At 41.2% G+C, this 16,872-nt stretch overlaps 1 protein-coding gene across 3 annotated transcripts in view; it reads left to right on the top strand.

Annotated features, from left to right (window-relative positions):
- The window catches only part of LOC131430042 (tyrosine-protein kinase hopscotch), a 48,460-nt gene extending 37,378 nt beyond the window's left edge, over positions 1-11,082 (top strand). For all 3 annotated transcript variants that reach the window (XM_058594659.1, XM_058594660.1, XM_058594658.1), the window contains 3 exons: positions 14-585; positions 655-992; positions 9,811-11,082. In XM_058594659.1, coding sequence (XP_058450642.1) covers positions 14-585; positions 655-992; positions 9,811-9,964 — 1,064 coding nt within the window. In that variant the 3' untranslated portion in view covers positions 9,965-11,082. The remainder of the gene's footprint in view (positions 1-13; positions 586-654; positions 993-9,810) is intronic.
- The last annotated feature ends 5,790 nt before the right edge of the window (positions 11,083-16,872 follow it).

Below are 16,872 nucleotides of genomic sequence, written 5' to 3'. Positions count from 1 at the left end.
GCTCGGATTGCAGATTCTACCTTGCTGAACTCCCGAACCGACGTTTCCAGTTCGTCCTACGTCAGCCACGGCAGTGAACCCGGCAGCAGTGCATCGAGCGAGTGCAGTTCGCATCCGTTGATATCGAACGGTGGCTCTAGTCAGTACAGCGTCGGTTCGTACAGTGGCTGGGGCCAATCGCAGGCGGAACGCTTCCTGTACGACTGTCCGGATTTTATCGAGCTTCCTCGTGGGACCAAAGTGATATTCCAGGGTGAACTGGGCCAGGGATACTACGGTAAAGTTTACAAAGGCTGTATCGACGATGGAAAATACTCGATTCAGGTGGCTCTGAAAACGATCAACAACTACGGCAATTCGATGGACATAGACAAGGTGGTCACGGACTTCAAGCGCGAGGTGTCAATTATGAAACGTCTAAAACATAGGAATATAGTTAATTTTATTGATTTTATCGATGAACCGGACAAACTGGTTGTGGTGATGGAATACATGGAACATGGATCATTGTTAGATTTTCTAAGCTACGAACGGCACACTTTGAGCAAGTTGAACTTGTTGCGGTTTGCGAATGATATTGCTAACGTAAGTTGGTTGTACTCTGGCGTAGGCGTTCGATAATAAGCCACAACTCGATGCATCTTTTCTTTCTAGGGTATGCACCATCTGTTCGAGAAGAAAATCATTCACCGGGATCTGGCAGCCCGTAACATTTTGGTTCAAAGCGTCGATTGCGTGAAAATTTCCGACTTCGGTTTGGCACAGATGACCGATGGCGGCAACTACTACGTGGCACAGAGTAATCGCGAGCTTCCGATCAAGTGGTACGCACCGGAAACGTTGCGTACGCAAAAGTATTCCTTCCAATCGGACGTGTGGTCCTTCGGTGTAACGCTGTACGAAATGTTTACCTTCGGTGAAACACCGTACCCAAATGTGGAAATTTTCAACGCAGATCAGTTGTACAATCTGATTATCAACGAAAACGTGAGGTGAGTGTGTTTGGGGGAATTTTCGTAGTTGCAATGCACTAGACACTTATCTTAAGCGCTATGTTAGAGTCTTTGTAGTCCTTCTACTACATACCATACCTAGGAGTTGTAGTTTGTTCAGATCTTCTTCTATTTGGTAGATTCAATTTGATGCTTTTATTGTGTGTGTGTGTGTGTGTGTGTGTGTGTGTGTGTGTGTGTGTGTGTGTGTGTGTGTGTGTGTGTGTGTGTGTGTGTGTGTGTTTAATTTCGACATATGCTCCTTAGTTCTGAAAATGGTATTAAGCAAGAGAAGCAACGTGCTAAAGTTTTGCTCGCTCATCGCGAAAACACGAACAACCCGCACACGGTAGTTAGTTAGCAAGTTAGGAAAAATTTTGAATGAGATTAAATCAACTGTCTCCAACGTAATAATAGTGCTTAAAAATGTTTATCGCCACTCAATACAATAACATTAGGGGGGCATCGAAAACCAGAGGTCACCAGAAGTTCTAAAGTGAGACCCCCGATATTGAAAATCGACAAATTGAGAAAAAGATGATAATATATATAATTATACGATAATAATTCGCTTTTTCCACTACTGTGATGATTGATTCGTGATACTATTGAAAAATTACATTAGAAACTTTTCATCTGGAATGAAATATTGCTTTTTTTGTCATTCGTTTATATAAAATCGTTACGCAACAAGATGAGACTCATATGCGAGTACTTTTGTTAACGAACAAAACTTCATGTTTGATTTTTTATTCGTGCGACTTTTTTTTAGTTTGTGATGTCATGTCAAGTCTTGATACAATTAAATTGTATAGTGGGGGACGGGTATAGCGTGATGGGTAAGTCGATGCCTTTCACGCAGCCCACCTGGGTTCGATTCCTAACCCCGCACCGCACATAGGGTCAGAAAGTTTTTCTGGCCCGAAGAGGCGAATGACCTTAAGGTTAAAGCCTCTGTAATCTAAAACAAAAAAAAAATAGAATGGTGGAGACTCTTCCACGGAAGACAGCTCAAACAGTGACTTTGTAGGTTTTAATGCCACCAACACCCTAGAGAAATATCCTGAAATCTCTCGTTCAGCACAGTACATTCGAGATAATTCCAATTTAAAATATTAGCATATGCCTAGATCTGATTTTGATCTTTGATATTTTGGCGAGGAACTGAGATCGAAACGTAAAATATCCAAGAAAAATTATCGTACCGGCCATATCGAAAGATCGATTCAAAGATAGAAGATAGTCTTACATTTTCTTAATTTTCGCATGCACTGCCAGCGCTAAATATTGGTACAGTGACCAGACACTGTACATTTTTTAGTTACTGAAACGTGATTTTTAATGCGTGTGACAGATATGCGAATACTTTCCATATGAGACAGACCCGACGTAAAAATAAACGTTATCCGTCGGTCTAACTCTACCCAACTAACATTTTTAATATTAATAAATACTTGTAGCTGTCTTCAATGCTACATAATAAATCTTGCATTAATACTTTAAACTTCACAAAACCCTACTGATAACCTCTATAAGAGCATGTTTCTGCCAAGTGGACCATTCTTCAAGATTTATAAAGCTGAGTGAAGAATCAGCATAAATCTGCTTTAAAACTCCAAATTCAAGGAAATTTTGAAGCCAGTTTTACCATTGATATTAAATTTATTCGGGTGGAATGAATTCCGCTATGATAAAACTGTCGTTTTGGTAATATTTTTCTTGACTATGTGTGTGCCATGTAATGAGTAAGAATATATTAAATTTTATTTACGAGTTTGAGGCTTTTTCCAAACGTAAAAAAATCATGCGCTTTTATTTTTTATCGTGATTGTATGGATAAAAATAAGAATTATAACTAATCGCCTTGAAATAAATACGGTTTTTGCGGAAATCTCCATGATTTATGAGAATTATTTTGTGTGATTCATCGTCATTTTTGTATAAAACTACTTCGTGACGTTAAAACTTGTGCATTCGTTCTGAAAATGAATCATAAAAAAAGGCGGGTGGGTAATGTCAGAGACATAACTGGATGTCGTGAATACGAAAACAAATGACATGTTCCTTAACACTTCCGAATATCAATTAGTTGATCAATTGTATGAGTTATGCAAGCATTCCCCTTTTCCACATTTTTCGCAAAAACAAAGAAGGCTTCACTTGATCTCGATTACTGTGAATTTCACACAGCGAAAAGTGCAAAAATCTAACCAAACTGTTCTACATTTGCACTAAACTGAGGATATTTCCTTTCGATTTGCGGACAACAAATCCTAATAGTTCTTCAGAAAACTTTTAGAGCCATTAGAACGGCTGATTTTTTATAATGCTCTCCAACGTTGCTTTTTCATCCATCGAAATGACTGGCAGCTGTGACGTAATCGCTCTTGTCGAAAGCGAAACTAGCTGTGCAGACGACACAAATACATCTGCTCGCAGTGGCGATAGAATCCAAACTGATTCAATTTTTGTTAAGAGATTTCCTTTTATGTGATTTCGTTTGTAGCTTTTTCACTAATGGGCGGTCCTAACGGCTATAAAAATAGCCGTATATAGAATTTTAATGTCGATTATTTCATTTCGGATTTGCATAATTTATTGAAAGAAACTATCAATATGCTGTAGGGATTCGTTTCTAGCATTCAGAAGGAACAAATTGAGGAACTCACTGCGATATTCACCACTTTTCGGAACATTTTTCTTGAACGATTTGTTGTACAGCAGCAGCTATTTTGTTCTCTTCCTCAGAACGCATTCTGATTGGCTGGTGTTGACATGGGTCAAATGAGATAGGTTTTTCAATAGTGTACTATTGAAATACTTCAATGCTTTTGCTATACACGTTTAAGTTGAAAAATTTCGATTCTATTGGTAGCTAGATTATATAAATTCTTCCACAGATCACTGAGCTATGAGCTTTCAAAATACGAGAAAGGCAAACGCGCCATATGAATTATCCTCTTTGATACTCGTTTATACCAAACATTTCAGAAAAGTTCAATTTTGAACTATTTGAGATTATGTCACACAACTGAAAATTTTGTCATAAAATTGTGATCATGTTTCCGATGGCATGTAGCAAAAATTATGTTGATTCGTTAGATACAACAAGAGATATTCACGATCAAAAACTTATCACTCTCTCAGAAGGTAAATTTTGAAAAGGCACCCCATAGTAAAGTAAGTCGTATTCACGACAAAATGTCCATCATATTTCCTCATTCTTGCATTTCGATGTTTATTTGATGTCAACAAATGCTACGGTTGATAAAGGCTTGGTAACGCGCAACACAGACCCCATTGAGGTCATCAGCCTCTTCCCAGTAACTCTTATCCCTACCTCCCCGTGGAACCGGCTGGGCTGCGAGCAACCTTAGAAAAGATCGGGTAACCAACCCCGCTGGGAACTTTGGTCGTAGGCTGACAGGAAAGTGGGGGTTTGCGGCTCACAATAGCGTCTGTTCCTCATGTTAGGGGCGGCTGATCGACGTCCGAGTGCCAGTGAAGGACTCTAAGCTCAACTGTGCACTATGGTCCTCCGGAAATTTAGCGGGTTTGTGTCCGGCCCTGCGAGCCAGCCGTGAAAAAACTATTGCAACGAAAAATCAGCAAGAGAGTAATACGAATCGAAAGCAATGGCAACGACCTCAACTCATCGGAAGCACCCGCATACTCGCCGATCTACTGAAGGACCGCGGGTTCGACATCGTAGCGCTGCAGGAGGTGTGTTGGACAGGATCTATGGTGCGAACGTTTAGAGGTGATCATACCATCTACTAGAGCTGCGGCAATACACGCGAGCTGGGAACAGCTTTCATCGTGATGGGTGTTATGCAGAGGCGCGTGATCGGTTGGTGGCCGATCGACGAAAGAATGTGCAGGTTGAGGATCAAGGGCCGTTTCTTCAACTTTAGCATAATCAACGTGCACAGCCCTCACTCCGGAAGCTCTGATGATGACAAGGACGCAGCTCGAACATGAGTTCGACTGTTGCCCAAGCCACGACGTCAAGATCATCATAGGAGATCTAAACGCTCAGGTAGGCCAGGAGGAGTAGTTCAGACCGACGATTGGAAGGTTCAGCTCCCACCAGCTGACAAACGAAAACGGCTTACTCATCGATTTTGCCGCCTCCAAGAACATGGCCATTCGTAGCACCTTCTTCCAACATAGCCTCCCTTATCGTTACACGTGGAGATCACCACAGCAGACGAAATCGCAAATCGACCACGTTCTGATTGATGGAAGGCACTTCTCCGACATTATCGACGTCAGGACTTATCGTGGCGCTAACGTCGATTCTGACCACTATCTGGTAATAGTGAAACTGCGCCCAAAACTCTCCGTCATCAACAATGCACGGTACCAACTACCGCCACGGTACAACATAGAGTGATTGAAGCAACTGGATGTCGCCTCAGCATACGCGCAGAATCTCGAGGCAGCGTTGCCAGGCGAGGACGAGCTCGACGCGGAGCCCCTAGAAGACTGCTGGAGTACAGTAAAAGCAGCCATAAACAACGCAGCCGAGTGCACCGTCGGGTACGTGGAACGGAGTCGACGGAACGAATGGTTCGACGAAGAGTGCAGAGTGATCTTGGAGAAGAAGAACGCAGCGCGAGCGGTAATGCTGCAGCATGGAACCCGGCAGAACGTGGAACGATACAAACAGGAGCGGAAAGAGCAGACCCGCATCTTTCGGAAGAAAAAAACGCCACCTGGAAGAAGCGGAGTGCGAGGAAATGGAGCTGCTGTACCGCTCTCAAGAAACACGGAAATTATACAAGAAGCTCAACAAATCCCGCAATGGCCCTGTGCCGCGAGCCGAAATTTGCAGGGATAAGGACGGGAGCCTCTTAACGGATGGGACGTGAGGTGATTAAAAGGTGGAAGCAGCACTTCGATGAGGACCTGAATGGCGCGGAGAACGTAGGCATGGGGGTTCTAGATAACGGGAGAAACGACTACGTCAGTGCAGCAGAAGACGGAAATGATCCAGCTCCCACATTGAGGGAAGTTAAGGATGCCATGCACCAGCTCGAAACCAACAAAGCAGCTGGTAAGGATGGCATCGCAGCTGAACTCATCAAGATGGACCCAGAAAAGTTGGCCACGTGTTTGCACCGATTAATAGTCATGATCTGGGAAATCGAACAGCTACCGGAGGAATGGAAGGAAGTGGTAATTTGCCCCATTCACAAGAAAGGCGACCATTTGGAATGCGAGAACTTCCGAGCTATCACAATTCTGAATGCCGCCTACAAAGTGTTATCCCAGATCATCTTCCGTCGTCTATCATCTAAAACGAATGAATTTGTGGGAAGTTATCAAGCCGGCTTCGTCGATGGCCGATCGACAACAGACCAAATCTTCACCGTGCGGCAAATCCTCCAAAAATGCCGTGAATACCAGGTCCCAACGCATTACCTGTTCATCGACTTCAAGGCAGCAAACGATAGCATCGACCGCATAGAGCTATGCAAATTATAGACGAGAACAGCTTTCCTGGGATGTTGACTAGAATGATCAAAGCGACGATGGACGGTGTGCAAAACTGCGTGAGGATCTCGGGTGAACTATCCAGTTCATTCGGATCTCGCCGAGGACTGCGACAAGGTGACGGACTCTCATGCCTACTATTCTACATCCTGGAAGGAGTAATGCGACGAGCCGGGGTACGATTTTCACGAAATCCAGTCAATTTGTGTGCTTTGCGGATGACATGGACATTATCGCGAGAAACTTTGGAACGGTGGCAGAGTTGTACACACGCCTGAAACGCGAAGCAGCAAAGGTTGGACTGGTGGTGAATGCGTCGAAAACAAAGTACATGCTAGTAGGCGGAACCGAGCACGACAGGATTCGCCTAGGAAGTAATGTCACGATAGACGGGGATACCTTCGAGGTACTGGAAGAATTTTTTTATCTCGGATCCTTACTAACGGCTGACAACAATGTGAGTCGTGAAATACGAAGACGCATCATCAGTGGAAGTCGTGCCTACTACGGGCTCCAAAAGAATCTGCGTTCAAAAAAGATTCACCCCTACACGAAATGTACCATGTACAAAACGCTTATAAGACCGGTGATCCTCTACGGACACGAAGCATGGATCATGCTCGAGGAGAACCTGCAAGCACTTGGAGTTTTCGAGCGACGGATGCTAAGGACGATCTTCGGCGGTGTGCAGGAGAACGGCGTGTGGCGGCGAAGAATGAACCACGAGCTCGATTCACTCTACGGCGAACCCAGCATCCAGAAGGAGGCCAAAGCCGAAAGAATGCGATGGGCAGGGCATGTTGCAAGAATGCCGGACAACAATCCTGCTAAACTGGTGTTTGCCACGAATCCGTTTGGAACGAGAAGGCGGGGAGCGCAGCGGGCAAGATGGGTGGACCAGGTAAAACGTGATCTGGCGAGTATTGGGCGTAGTCGAAGATGGAGAGAGGCAGCCACAAACCGAGTATTGTGGCGTACTATTGTTGATTATGTGTTATCTAAAATGTGATGTAGTGCAAATAAAATGTATGTAAATGCTACGGTATAAAACATCATGATGGTGGCGATGAAATTTTCTCTAATGCAAATTACACTTAACCTAAGAAGCAATAAATTAAATAGCCCTGTACTTTAGAACCCTCAAATTTGCTCTGAGTGAAATTGTCATCCGATGAACACGCACACACACAAAACTAGATATATAAAAGAATTTAACTGACAATAATGTTTTAAAGAAAAATTTTGAAAGCAAGATTAAGAGTGTTTGCATGGTTGTATTCTAGTAAAAATTGTTTTATTTTTAGTCCAGCTGTTAGTCTAGGTAAAGGGTTTCATAGAAGCTTTGAAAACTATGGCATTACTAGACACTTATTATAGTGGTCATAAAACAGGTAGTGATTGAAAAATCAATTACAAAACTCCTATAAATTATAATTAAAACCATAACGCATTCGAATTGTTACTTGGGTAAAGTGATCAGAACTCATATGGAACTAATATGCGAATATAGGTAGTATAAATATGCAGTAATTGTAAATCATTACCATTTTGCGTCAAATTCGATCAATTTGACCTTAAACTCCTCCAGGTTAACGATACTTGCTACACTCGGATCTGAAAGTAAAATCTGTAGTCATCGGAAGGTATTGTTTGTCGTTGAATTATTACATTAAACTCCCTTTTTTAGTGAAACTTACTACAGCTTTCCTCCATGTTTACCCTTATGAAAATCTCTTATTTGTGTAGAAAGTGCTGTGCAGGGTGCAAGTGACCCTGGCTGCCCAAATAAGCTTGAGACGGCAGAACACGTCCTGTTTGTCTGTCCCCGCATTGCGACATAAAGGAATGGTCTACTAGACGTATGTGGCAGAGAAACTACACCAGATAACCTAGTCCAGAGGATGTCCCACAGAGAGGAGAACTGGAACGCAGTGTCGACCGCGACCTCCCAGATCGCGCGCATCTTGCAGTGGAATTGGAGCGCAGAATAACTGGTAGCCGCGACCGCCGGCCGCTAAAGAGGGATCAGCGAACAAGCGTCGGTTCGGGAGTTTTTCCATTGTCGGGGCTAGATCGTTCATCGGGGTCTAGCCGAGTAGAAGCCACAGCATCGAAGTTGAGTCGTCGGGGCGCCAGTAAACCGAAAACCACGCTCCAACCGGAATCATAGGATCCACCTCGGCACTGATTCGAGTGTCCCGTGTGACGAAACACGAGATTCGGTGTCAGGAGAAACTCTTTCGTCTGGGAGCTCTCCGTCGGCGTAGTCTAGATCCTTCGACGAGGATTAGATGAGTAGATTGCGACGTATCTCCGGTATGGATCGTCGGTGCGCCAGTGAACCGGAAGTCATCCTCCAACCGGAATCACTGGGCCGACCCAGTTCGAAACGTTCACGGATTTCGGGAGCGTCGGTTCCGGGAAAACTGCCATCGTCGGCGAACTTTTCCGACGGTGTCGGCTAAATCCATTGTCGGCGATTAGCCAAGTAGTTCGTGACGTAGACCAGCCCTGGGTCGTCGAGGTGCCAGCGAACCGAAACCAAGCTCCAACCGGAATCGACGGACCGACCTTGACATCCTCCTGGTCGATCCCCTGTAGCGAAACAAGTGGCTCAAAATCGAGAGATAAATGGTCTAAAAGTAGGAGAGAACGACGCAGACGTCCATGGCGATGCATAAGGCCGGGAAGGGTGCTTTGAGCACTGATAGCCTTCCACCCCGAAGTAATACCTAAAGGTAGTTCCGGGGAGGGAGATCCAAGGTGTTTTAGTGGGTAGTTCCAATTATACAGTGGTAGTCCTGTGTAGAGTCCCACACTCTGTGCGTAAAAGCATTTCACCTTGTAAAAAAAAAAACAAACAAATAAATGCCAACTAGTTGTAACCATAAATCAAATAAAATTCGCAGGCCACCTCTATACTAACATTTTAGGATCAGTTAAGGGCTTCTTAATTACATTACCATTACACTGGTGAAACCAGATGTATTTTATTTATGCTGTAGCCGCTTCAAATTGAATTGACATGGCTTATGGACACTTGTGTTCAAGTTGACATCCAATGACTATACTTGCGTGCAACATTTTACGCATCAGTAACTTGGATCCAATTTTGAAATGAATGAGAACTTTACATGACTTTTTTTTGCTGAAGTGTGTTCTAGCTTGAATGGCTTGAATTTCTTTGCTCTGCATAAGACGATATTCACACCGACGACTCACACCCAACATCAGAATACAGAGTTATACATTATAGACCTTACCTTACACTAGATCATGTGTATTTCAATTTCATGTATCTTCTGCTTCTGTTTTCCAGGTTAGAGCTACCCGGCAAAGACCGAGATGTATACGATCGGCTTATGGTGCCCTGTTTCAATCTGGACACCCAGTTGCGGCCTACCTTCCTGCTGTTGCTGGAAAAAATCGAAGAACTTATCAATCAATACGGCGAATCTATTCAACCGCTGTAGGAAAGAATCTATTCAACGAAACGATGATAACAGCTGCGAACTGAAAAGTGGTGATGATACCAGCGAGTGATCAAATGGTTTCAAAAAAAAAATGGTGAACAGCTGCTTTCTATTCTGAATAGGCTAGAACATATAGATACAATTTTGAAACGATGCATTAGAGGAAAAGAGATTGCATTTCTTTTTGGAGGACGTACAACACAACTTTTTCACTAGTTTTATGCACCGCTACTGCAGTTCCACTTCGTATCTATTGCAACTGCTTGTTTACACGAAATGCACCTTAAGGAACTAAAAGCCAATGTTTTTTTCCTATTTTTCTAGATTTTAATCTGTCTATTTGTACAATATATACGTGTCAGCTCAACAATTATTTTAACAGCTGTAACTGAAAGCAGTACCCGTCTAACTGTGCATATATGGATGTGTCTTACGTACAGTTGTTATATTATCTACTTTAAGAGGAGCGCCGGCTCCGCATCCTGACTTTTAGCGAGTAATGCGTGTTGATTATTAGCCATTGACCCAATCGGAATATCATCTAGCAAAGATCAAACAGTGTCGACATTAATCGGAAATTTATATTCTCAAAGTGCCACAGAAATAGTTGAGGTTTCTTTTTTAAGTTTCTCTCCCTCCTGAACAAGTCCTATTGTTTTGTGGGAGCTTGTTTTAAATTTGTGCCTTTTTGTTTAGTTATATAAAGTTTGTTTTCTGTGGACGAAAGCAAACCTGTAGTTTATCGTTTCGCATAGCAAAGTCAAACATTTTTGTCGAAGATGAGATCGGAAGTAATGATACAAAAACATTAAAGACATTTTATAATCGAAACGGAAATCCTGTTATGAATTATTTCTAATTGTTGTACTTGTTTACCACGTGCTTACTATTGCTACCAATTCACGTTTGCACGCCCCAAAAAAAAAGAACAAGAGTTGGTTTAGAGAGATTTTATTAGATCTAGGAAACGAAAATCAATTGACCTGAAGCATTGCGAAATATATGACGAATTCTTAGGTAAGGGAGATATATTTTGAGTTAGAAATTATACTAAAATTCCAATGAAGTGATGAAACGAAAGAACTTAAATATATATAAGTGTATATGAATGTTCCAAACATGAGACTGTTTTGTTGCCTGAATATATTCGAACAATGTCCCAATTATACTACACTATTGTGAAAACAATCGCTATTTTGTCAATTGCAAGTTAGTGTCACATACATTTAATGAAATGAACATGTTGAAATTTAGTCCAAGTAAAAAACATTTGCGGGAAACTTTTTTTATTGATTATAAACCGACTGGTCATTCTGGTCGGACAGAAAGTTTTAAACTATTACTTTTGTGAAAAAAAACGGATTTCAGCACCGGATCGTGACCAAAGATATAAAAAGTCAAAGTCTTGGCATTACATTCCTTCTATAGAATTTGACCTTTCTGTTTCAATTTCTGCACTTTGCAACCGATTCTTAGCGTTCAGAATCATTGCATGTATCCTATTGACACTAATACCGTTTTCGTTTATTGATTAGAGTAGCCCGAAAGCTGACCCAGAGTCGCCCAAACAATGTTTGATATGTTTGTTTTAGCACCCTGAGGTCGCTCTAGATCGGACTCCAATCGCGTAATTTCGCTCTGAAAATTTTCTCGGGTCACACCACGTATCCATGCGAGTTTTTTTATTGTTTCTTTCTCTAATGAGTTGTTGTTTAGGGCGCGTATCACGTGTTCTTTTTACTCGTAGTCAAAGTCGCCCGCGTGTAGGTTAAAAAACGAAAACGGTATAAGAATCCTTCCAGATACAAAGCCCTCGAAACGAAAATGATATTAGGTGAATTAGGGTAAATTGTAAATGCTAATCGCACCCGATAGTAAATCATGAAAATGATTTAAGGGGTGGGTAGGGTCTAACAAACCTATTTACAACAAAGATCATCGAATTGATTGTAAAAACTATCGAAGCATAACACTCCTCAATACCGTCTACATTTCAGGTACAGAGTTCTATTCAGCAGACTGCGTCCATTGGCAGAATATTTTGACAGCGAATACCAATGCGATTTACGAGAAGGACGTTCAACGAAGGATCAGATGTTCACCTTGCGATAAATTCTCGATAGTTTTTGGGAGTTCAATTTACGAACTCATCATCTGTTGCAGATTTCAAGAAGCATACGACTCAGTGAAACGAAACAAATTGTGGCAGATCATATTGGAACATGGCTTTCCGACAAAGCTAACTACACCCAAACCTCCGTTTACGAACACTTTTTATACGTTACCTCTTTTTACGGAACTCTTTTTACGAAATAAATCCCAAATAACGTAATCTTTTTATACGAAAAAAATCCCAAATAACGTAAACTTTGTTTACAAACCTACTTCGTAAAAAGAGGTTTTGGCATACATCGAAACCGATTTCCGACTCCATGGAAACTACTACAATATGGGTATTTTTGGAACGGGTTTAAAGAGTATATTCCGGAAAATGATGTTTGAGGTATTTTGGAAATCCAAGATGGCGACTTCCGGTTGATTGATATTTCTCGAAAACCCTTACAATATGGTTATTTTCGGAACGGAACTGATGAGTAGATGTCAGAAAATGATGTTTGAGGTGGTTCTGAAATCCAAGATGGCGACTTCCGATTGATTGATATTCCTTGAAAACCCTTGCAATATGCGTATTTTCGGAACGGAACTGATGAGTAGATGTCGGAAAACGATATTTGAGGTGGTTTTTAAATCCAAGATGGCGACTTCCGGTTGATTGATATTCCTCGAAAACCCTTGCAATATGGGTATTTTCGGAACGGAATTAATGATAAGATGTCGGAAAACGATATTTGCGGTGGTTCTAAAATACAAGATGGCGACTTCCGGTTTATCGATATTCCTTGAAAACCTTAACATTATGGGTATTTTTGGAAAGTATTTAATAAACAGATGCCGCAAAACTATGTTTGGTGTCGTCTCGAATTCCAATATAACATCCTCCGGTTTATCGATATGCCTTAGAAACCCTTAAAACAAAGAAATTTCCGAAACATATTGGATACCAATAAACGATGTTTGAGCTCGTTTCAAAATTCAATGAGGTGACTTCCGGTATAGTGTTTTAAAGGAATACCAAGATAAAGGAAAATGGCCAAAACTTTAAAAAATACTAATAAACTGGAAGTCACTGTTTTGCATTTCAAAACCACCTCAAATATCATTTTTCGACGTCTACTTTTCAATCGTTTTCCGAAAGTACCCATATTGTAAGGGTTTTCGAGGAATAGCAAGAAACCGGAAGTCGCCATCTTGGATTTCAGAACCACCTCAAACATTGTTCTCTGACATCTACTCATCAGCCCTGTTCCGAAAATACCCATTATGTAAGGGTTTTCAAGGAATATCAAGAAACCGGAAGTCGCCATATTGGATTTCAGAACCACCTCAAACATCGTTTTCCGACATCTACTCTTCAATTCCTTTCTGAAGATACCCATATTGTTAGGGGTTTTAAGCAATCTCAATAAGCCGGAAGCCGCCATCTTGGATTTTGAAACGAGCCCAAACATCATTTTCTTGCACTTACTCTTCACATCCGTTCCGAAAATAACCATATGATGCGCGGATTCCACATTAATTACACAAAACTTCTGTGACGAAGTAAATTCCAAATAACGTAAACTTTTTTTACGAACTACCTCTTTTTACGAACCCCCGTTCAGTTCGTAAATGGAGGATTCGGTGTATACTCATTTGTTTAACGCTCGATGGATCGAAATCAAACATCAAGATAGCTGGTACGACTGTCGATGCTTTCGTAACGTTAGATGGATTGTTGTTCAATATAGCGCTGGTTAAAGCCGGGTATAAATAAACGAAATTAAAAAAATATAACGATCGAAGGTGCGTTACGAAAATCCGAAGTGCAGAGAAACGGAACTATCGTCAATACGTCTCACTCACTCCTTGTTTTTGCGGACGATATTGATATTGATGGTGTGGATCGTAGAGCTGTGGAAAAGATTTTTGTGCCCTTCAAAAAACAAAAAAACTGCGAGAATAGGGTTGACGATAAACTCTACCAAGACTAAGTACATGCTGGTTGGTAGAGAACGAGGCAGCCACAACGATGTTGGATCCGAGGTGAAGATTGATAAGATACAACACGAGGTTGTTGACGAGTTTATATATCTTGGAACACTAGTGACATGCGATAATAATATCAGCCGCGAGGTAAAAAGGTGGTTGAAGCTGCTAATAAGGTTATACGGACTCCGTAAACAGCTGCAGTCTCGTAGCTTGCAGACACGCACAAAACTTGCTCTAAACAAATTGTTCATGCTACTCGCTGCCTTATATGGTCACGACGCATGGTCGTTGAAGGAAACAGATGTTCGAGTACTCGGCGTCTTTGAGAGAAAAATCCTCAATACTCGGCGGTAAAGAAGAGAATAGAGAATGGCGCAGACGCATGTATCCCGAGCTGTACCAAGTGTACAAACATGCGGACATTGGAAGGCTTATAAAACACGGCAGACTACAGTGGACTGGACATGTAGCAAGAAGAATGCAGGAAGAGAGAATGGCCTATGTGATGCCCAGCAGAGAACCTGGGAGAGGTCGTCGACTGCGGGGTAGACCTCGCACTCACCGGGTGTGCGCAATCGAAGAAAAGTTCTACAAAAGTGGTATTGAAATGTTAGAACAGCGCTGGAATGATTGTGTTGCTCTTGACGGAGATTACATTGATGATTAAAGTTAATTTTGAACCAAATTAAGGTCATAGGCTGAAAAGTCCCTGGCCTAACAAAGAGACCATGTTTTTTTGGGTTCAAAATTAACTGTATTCATCAATGTAATCTCCGTCAAGAGCAGCACAATCATTTAAGTACAGCTCTAACATTTAGAAAACACTTTTGTAGAACGATTTATCTTTTGCCTCAAAATAGGCCTCAGTTTCAGCGATAACCTCTTCATTCGTGCGAAATTTCTTACCGGAGAACATCTTTTTCAAATCTGGGAACAGCCAGTAGTCGCTGGGTGCCAAATCTGGCGAATATGGTGGATGAGGGAGCAATTAGAAGTTCAATTCATGGAGTTTTGCCATTGTTTTGATTGACTTGTGACACGGTGCGTTATCTTGATTTTTTAGCGATTCCAACCTTCAAATGCTCCAATAACGCTATATAATACTTACTGTTAAATATATTTCTTTTGTCAAGATAGTCAATAACACCTCGCACATCCCAAAATACCGAGGTCATAACCTATGCTTTTGAGCGCTCTGGACGAGGTTCAGCAGTTGCTGTCCACTCAGATAACGATCATTTTGATTCCGGAGTAAAGTGATGAATCCATGTTTCTTCCATTGTCACATATCGACGCAAAAATTTCAGTCTGTTACGTTTAAACATAGCCAAACACGTCTCAGAATCTTCAACACGTTCTCGATTTTGGCTCACCTCAGAAATCACCTCTATCTAGATACGGGCGTTTGACCGGAATAATCAAAGCTAGGGGCTATCCCTCAGTTGTGTCCGAATGTGCGGCAGCGAGGTCAGACAACAGGTTATCAAAAACGGTATAGCCGCATTGGACCTTTCAAAATCTCAGTGAATTAGAGCAAATTGTATTAAGCAGTATGTTGTTCTATTATACCAAACGACCATCACAGTACCAAAGATTTGTGAATTTTATACCAAATGAGCATTATGCCAAATGACTTTATGACAAACGGGTTATGCCGAACGGTATTATCCTAAACGACCTTATGCCAAACGGGGTAGCCCTCAAGATCTCTGCTTCGATTGGCTTGAAAATTGGATAAAGCATGCTCCAAATGTTTTAATATAACAAAATACAAAGAAAAAATATGATTTTTCGAAAGTGTTAGACCCTACCTAACCCCTAAAAAATAAATGGTTTCTTTCTATATTTTAGACAATAAACTTCAAACGCTTTTTTCTCAAAAGCACGTTTCAAAATTTTGTGTCCATCGTCATTTGAACACTACCCAATACCCACACCACACTAGAATACCTAACCGCAACGTTTTCCTTTTCATTTTCTATTACTTGGGTAGGTTCGCAATTTAGACTTTAAACAACTATCAAAAATTTAAATAAACTATCGAATAATAACGTAAGGGTTTAGAAAAACATCTGTTGAAACTGTTTAACTTGCATTTTTTTACTTGACTTGATTTCGCTGAGATACAGAATACATACATCCTCGAATATACTTCTTCGCCGATTTATTTCTCAATATTTTTTCATGAAAAAATTACAGAATGTTGTTCTAATGGTGCTTTGTGTTATGCAAAACATTCGAACTAAAAAATATATGCAAAACATTTAAATTTTGAAAGATTGCTCTAAAACAATTCGCAAAACAGGTGTTTTTTTTTCACCCGTTAGACCGACGACACGACCTGCCAATCTTCTAACAAAACTGTATCGCAAATTTAACTATTGCAAAATATTTAAACTGGTTAGACCCTATCTCTACTCACGCATTGCTCTAAAAACGACCAATGTGCTCCCCAAGACATGATAAAGTCATTTAACAGCGTGACAACACCCTCGCACTCGTAGCGAAAGCAGTTAAAAACAGAATTTCTGAACTCAGATAGGAACTTTTGTTCCACCCGCCATACTTTCAAGATTTTATCCCTTCCGACAATCATTTGTTTTAATCGATCTTTCAAAAATTTGCTGAGCAGCACTTCACTAGATATGAAGTTATGGGAAAATTGCTTCACGACTGCTTCAAAACATTAACAGTTCTTTCGATGTGGTTCTCATGAGTTTGTGGAAAGGAAAAAGAAATCATAGCTTTCAACGTCAACTGCTTTGAATAAAGTATCTTGATCCTATTACTTACAATCAACACGTATTTTCTTTAAAAAA

The sequence above is a fragment of the Malaya genurostris genome, chromosome 2 (assembly GCF_030247185.1).
Source record: "Malaya genurostris strain Urasoe2022 chromosome 2, Malgen_1.1, whole genome shotgun sequence".
Taxonomy (NCBI): domain Eukaryota; kingdom Metazoa; phylum Arthropoda; class Insecta; order Diptera; family Culicidae; genus Malaya; species Malaya genurostris.
Note: the sequence above shows the minus strand (reverse complement) of the source record. Positions and strands in the feature narration are given on the sequence as shown.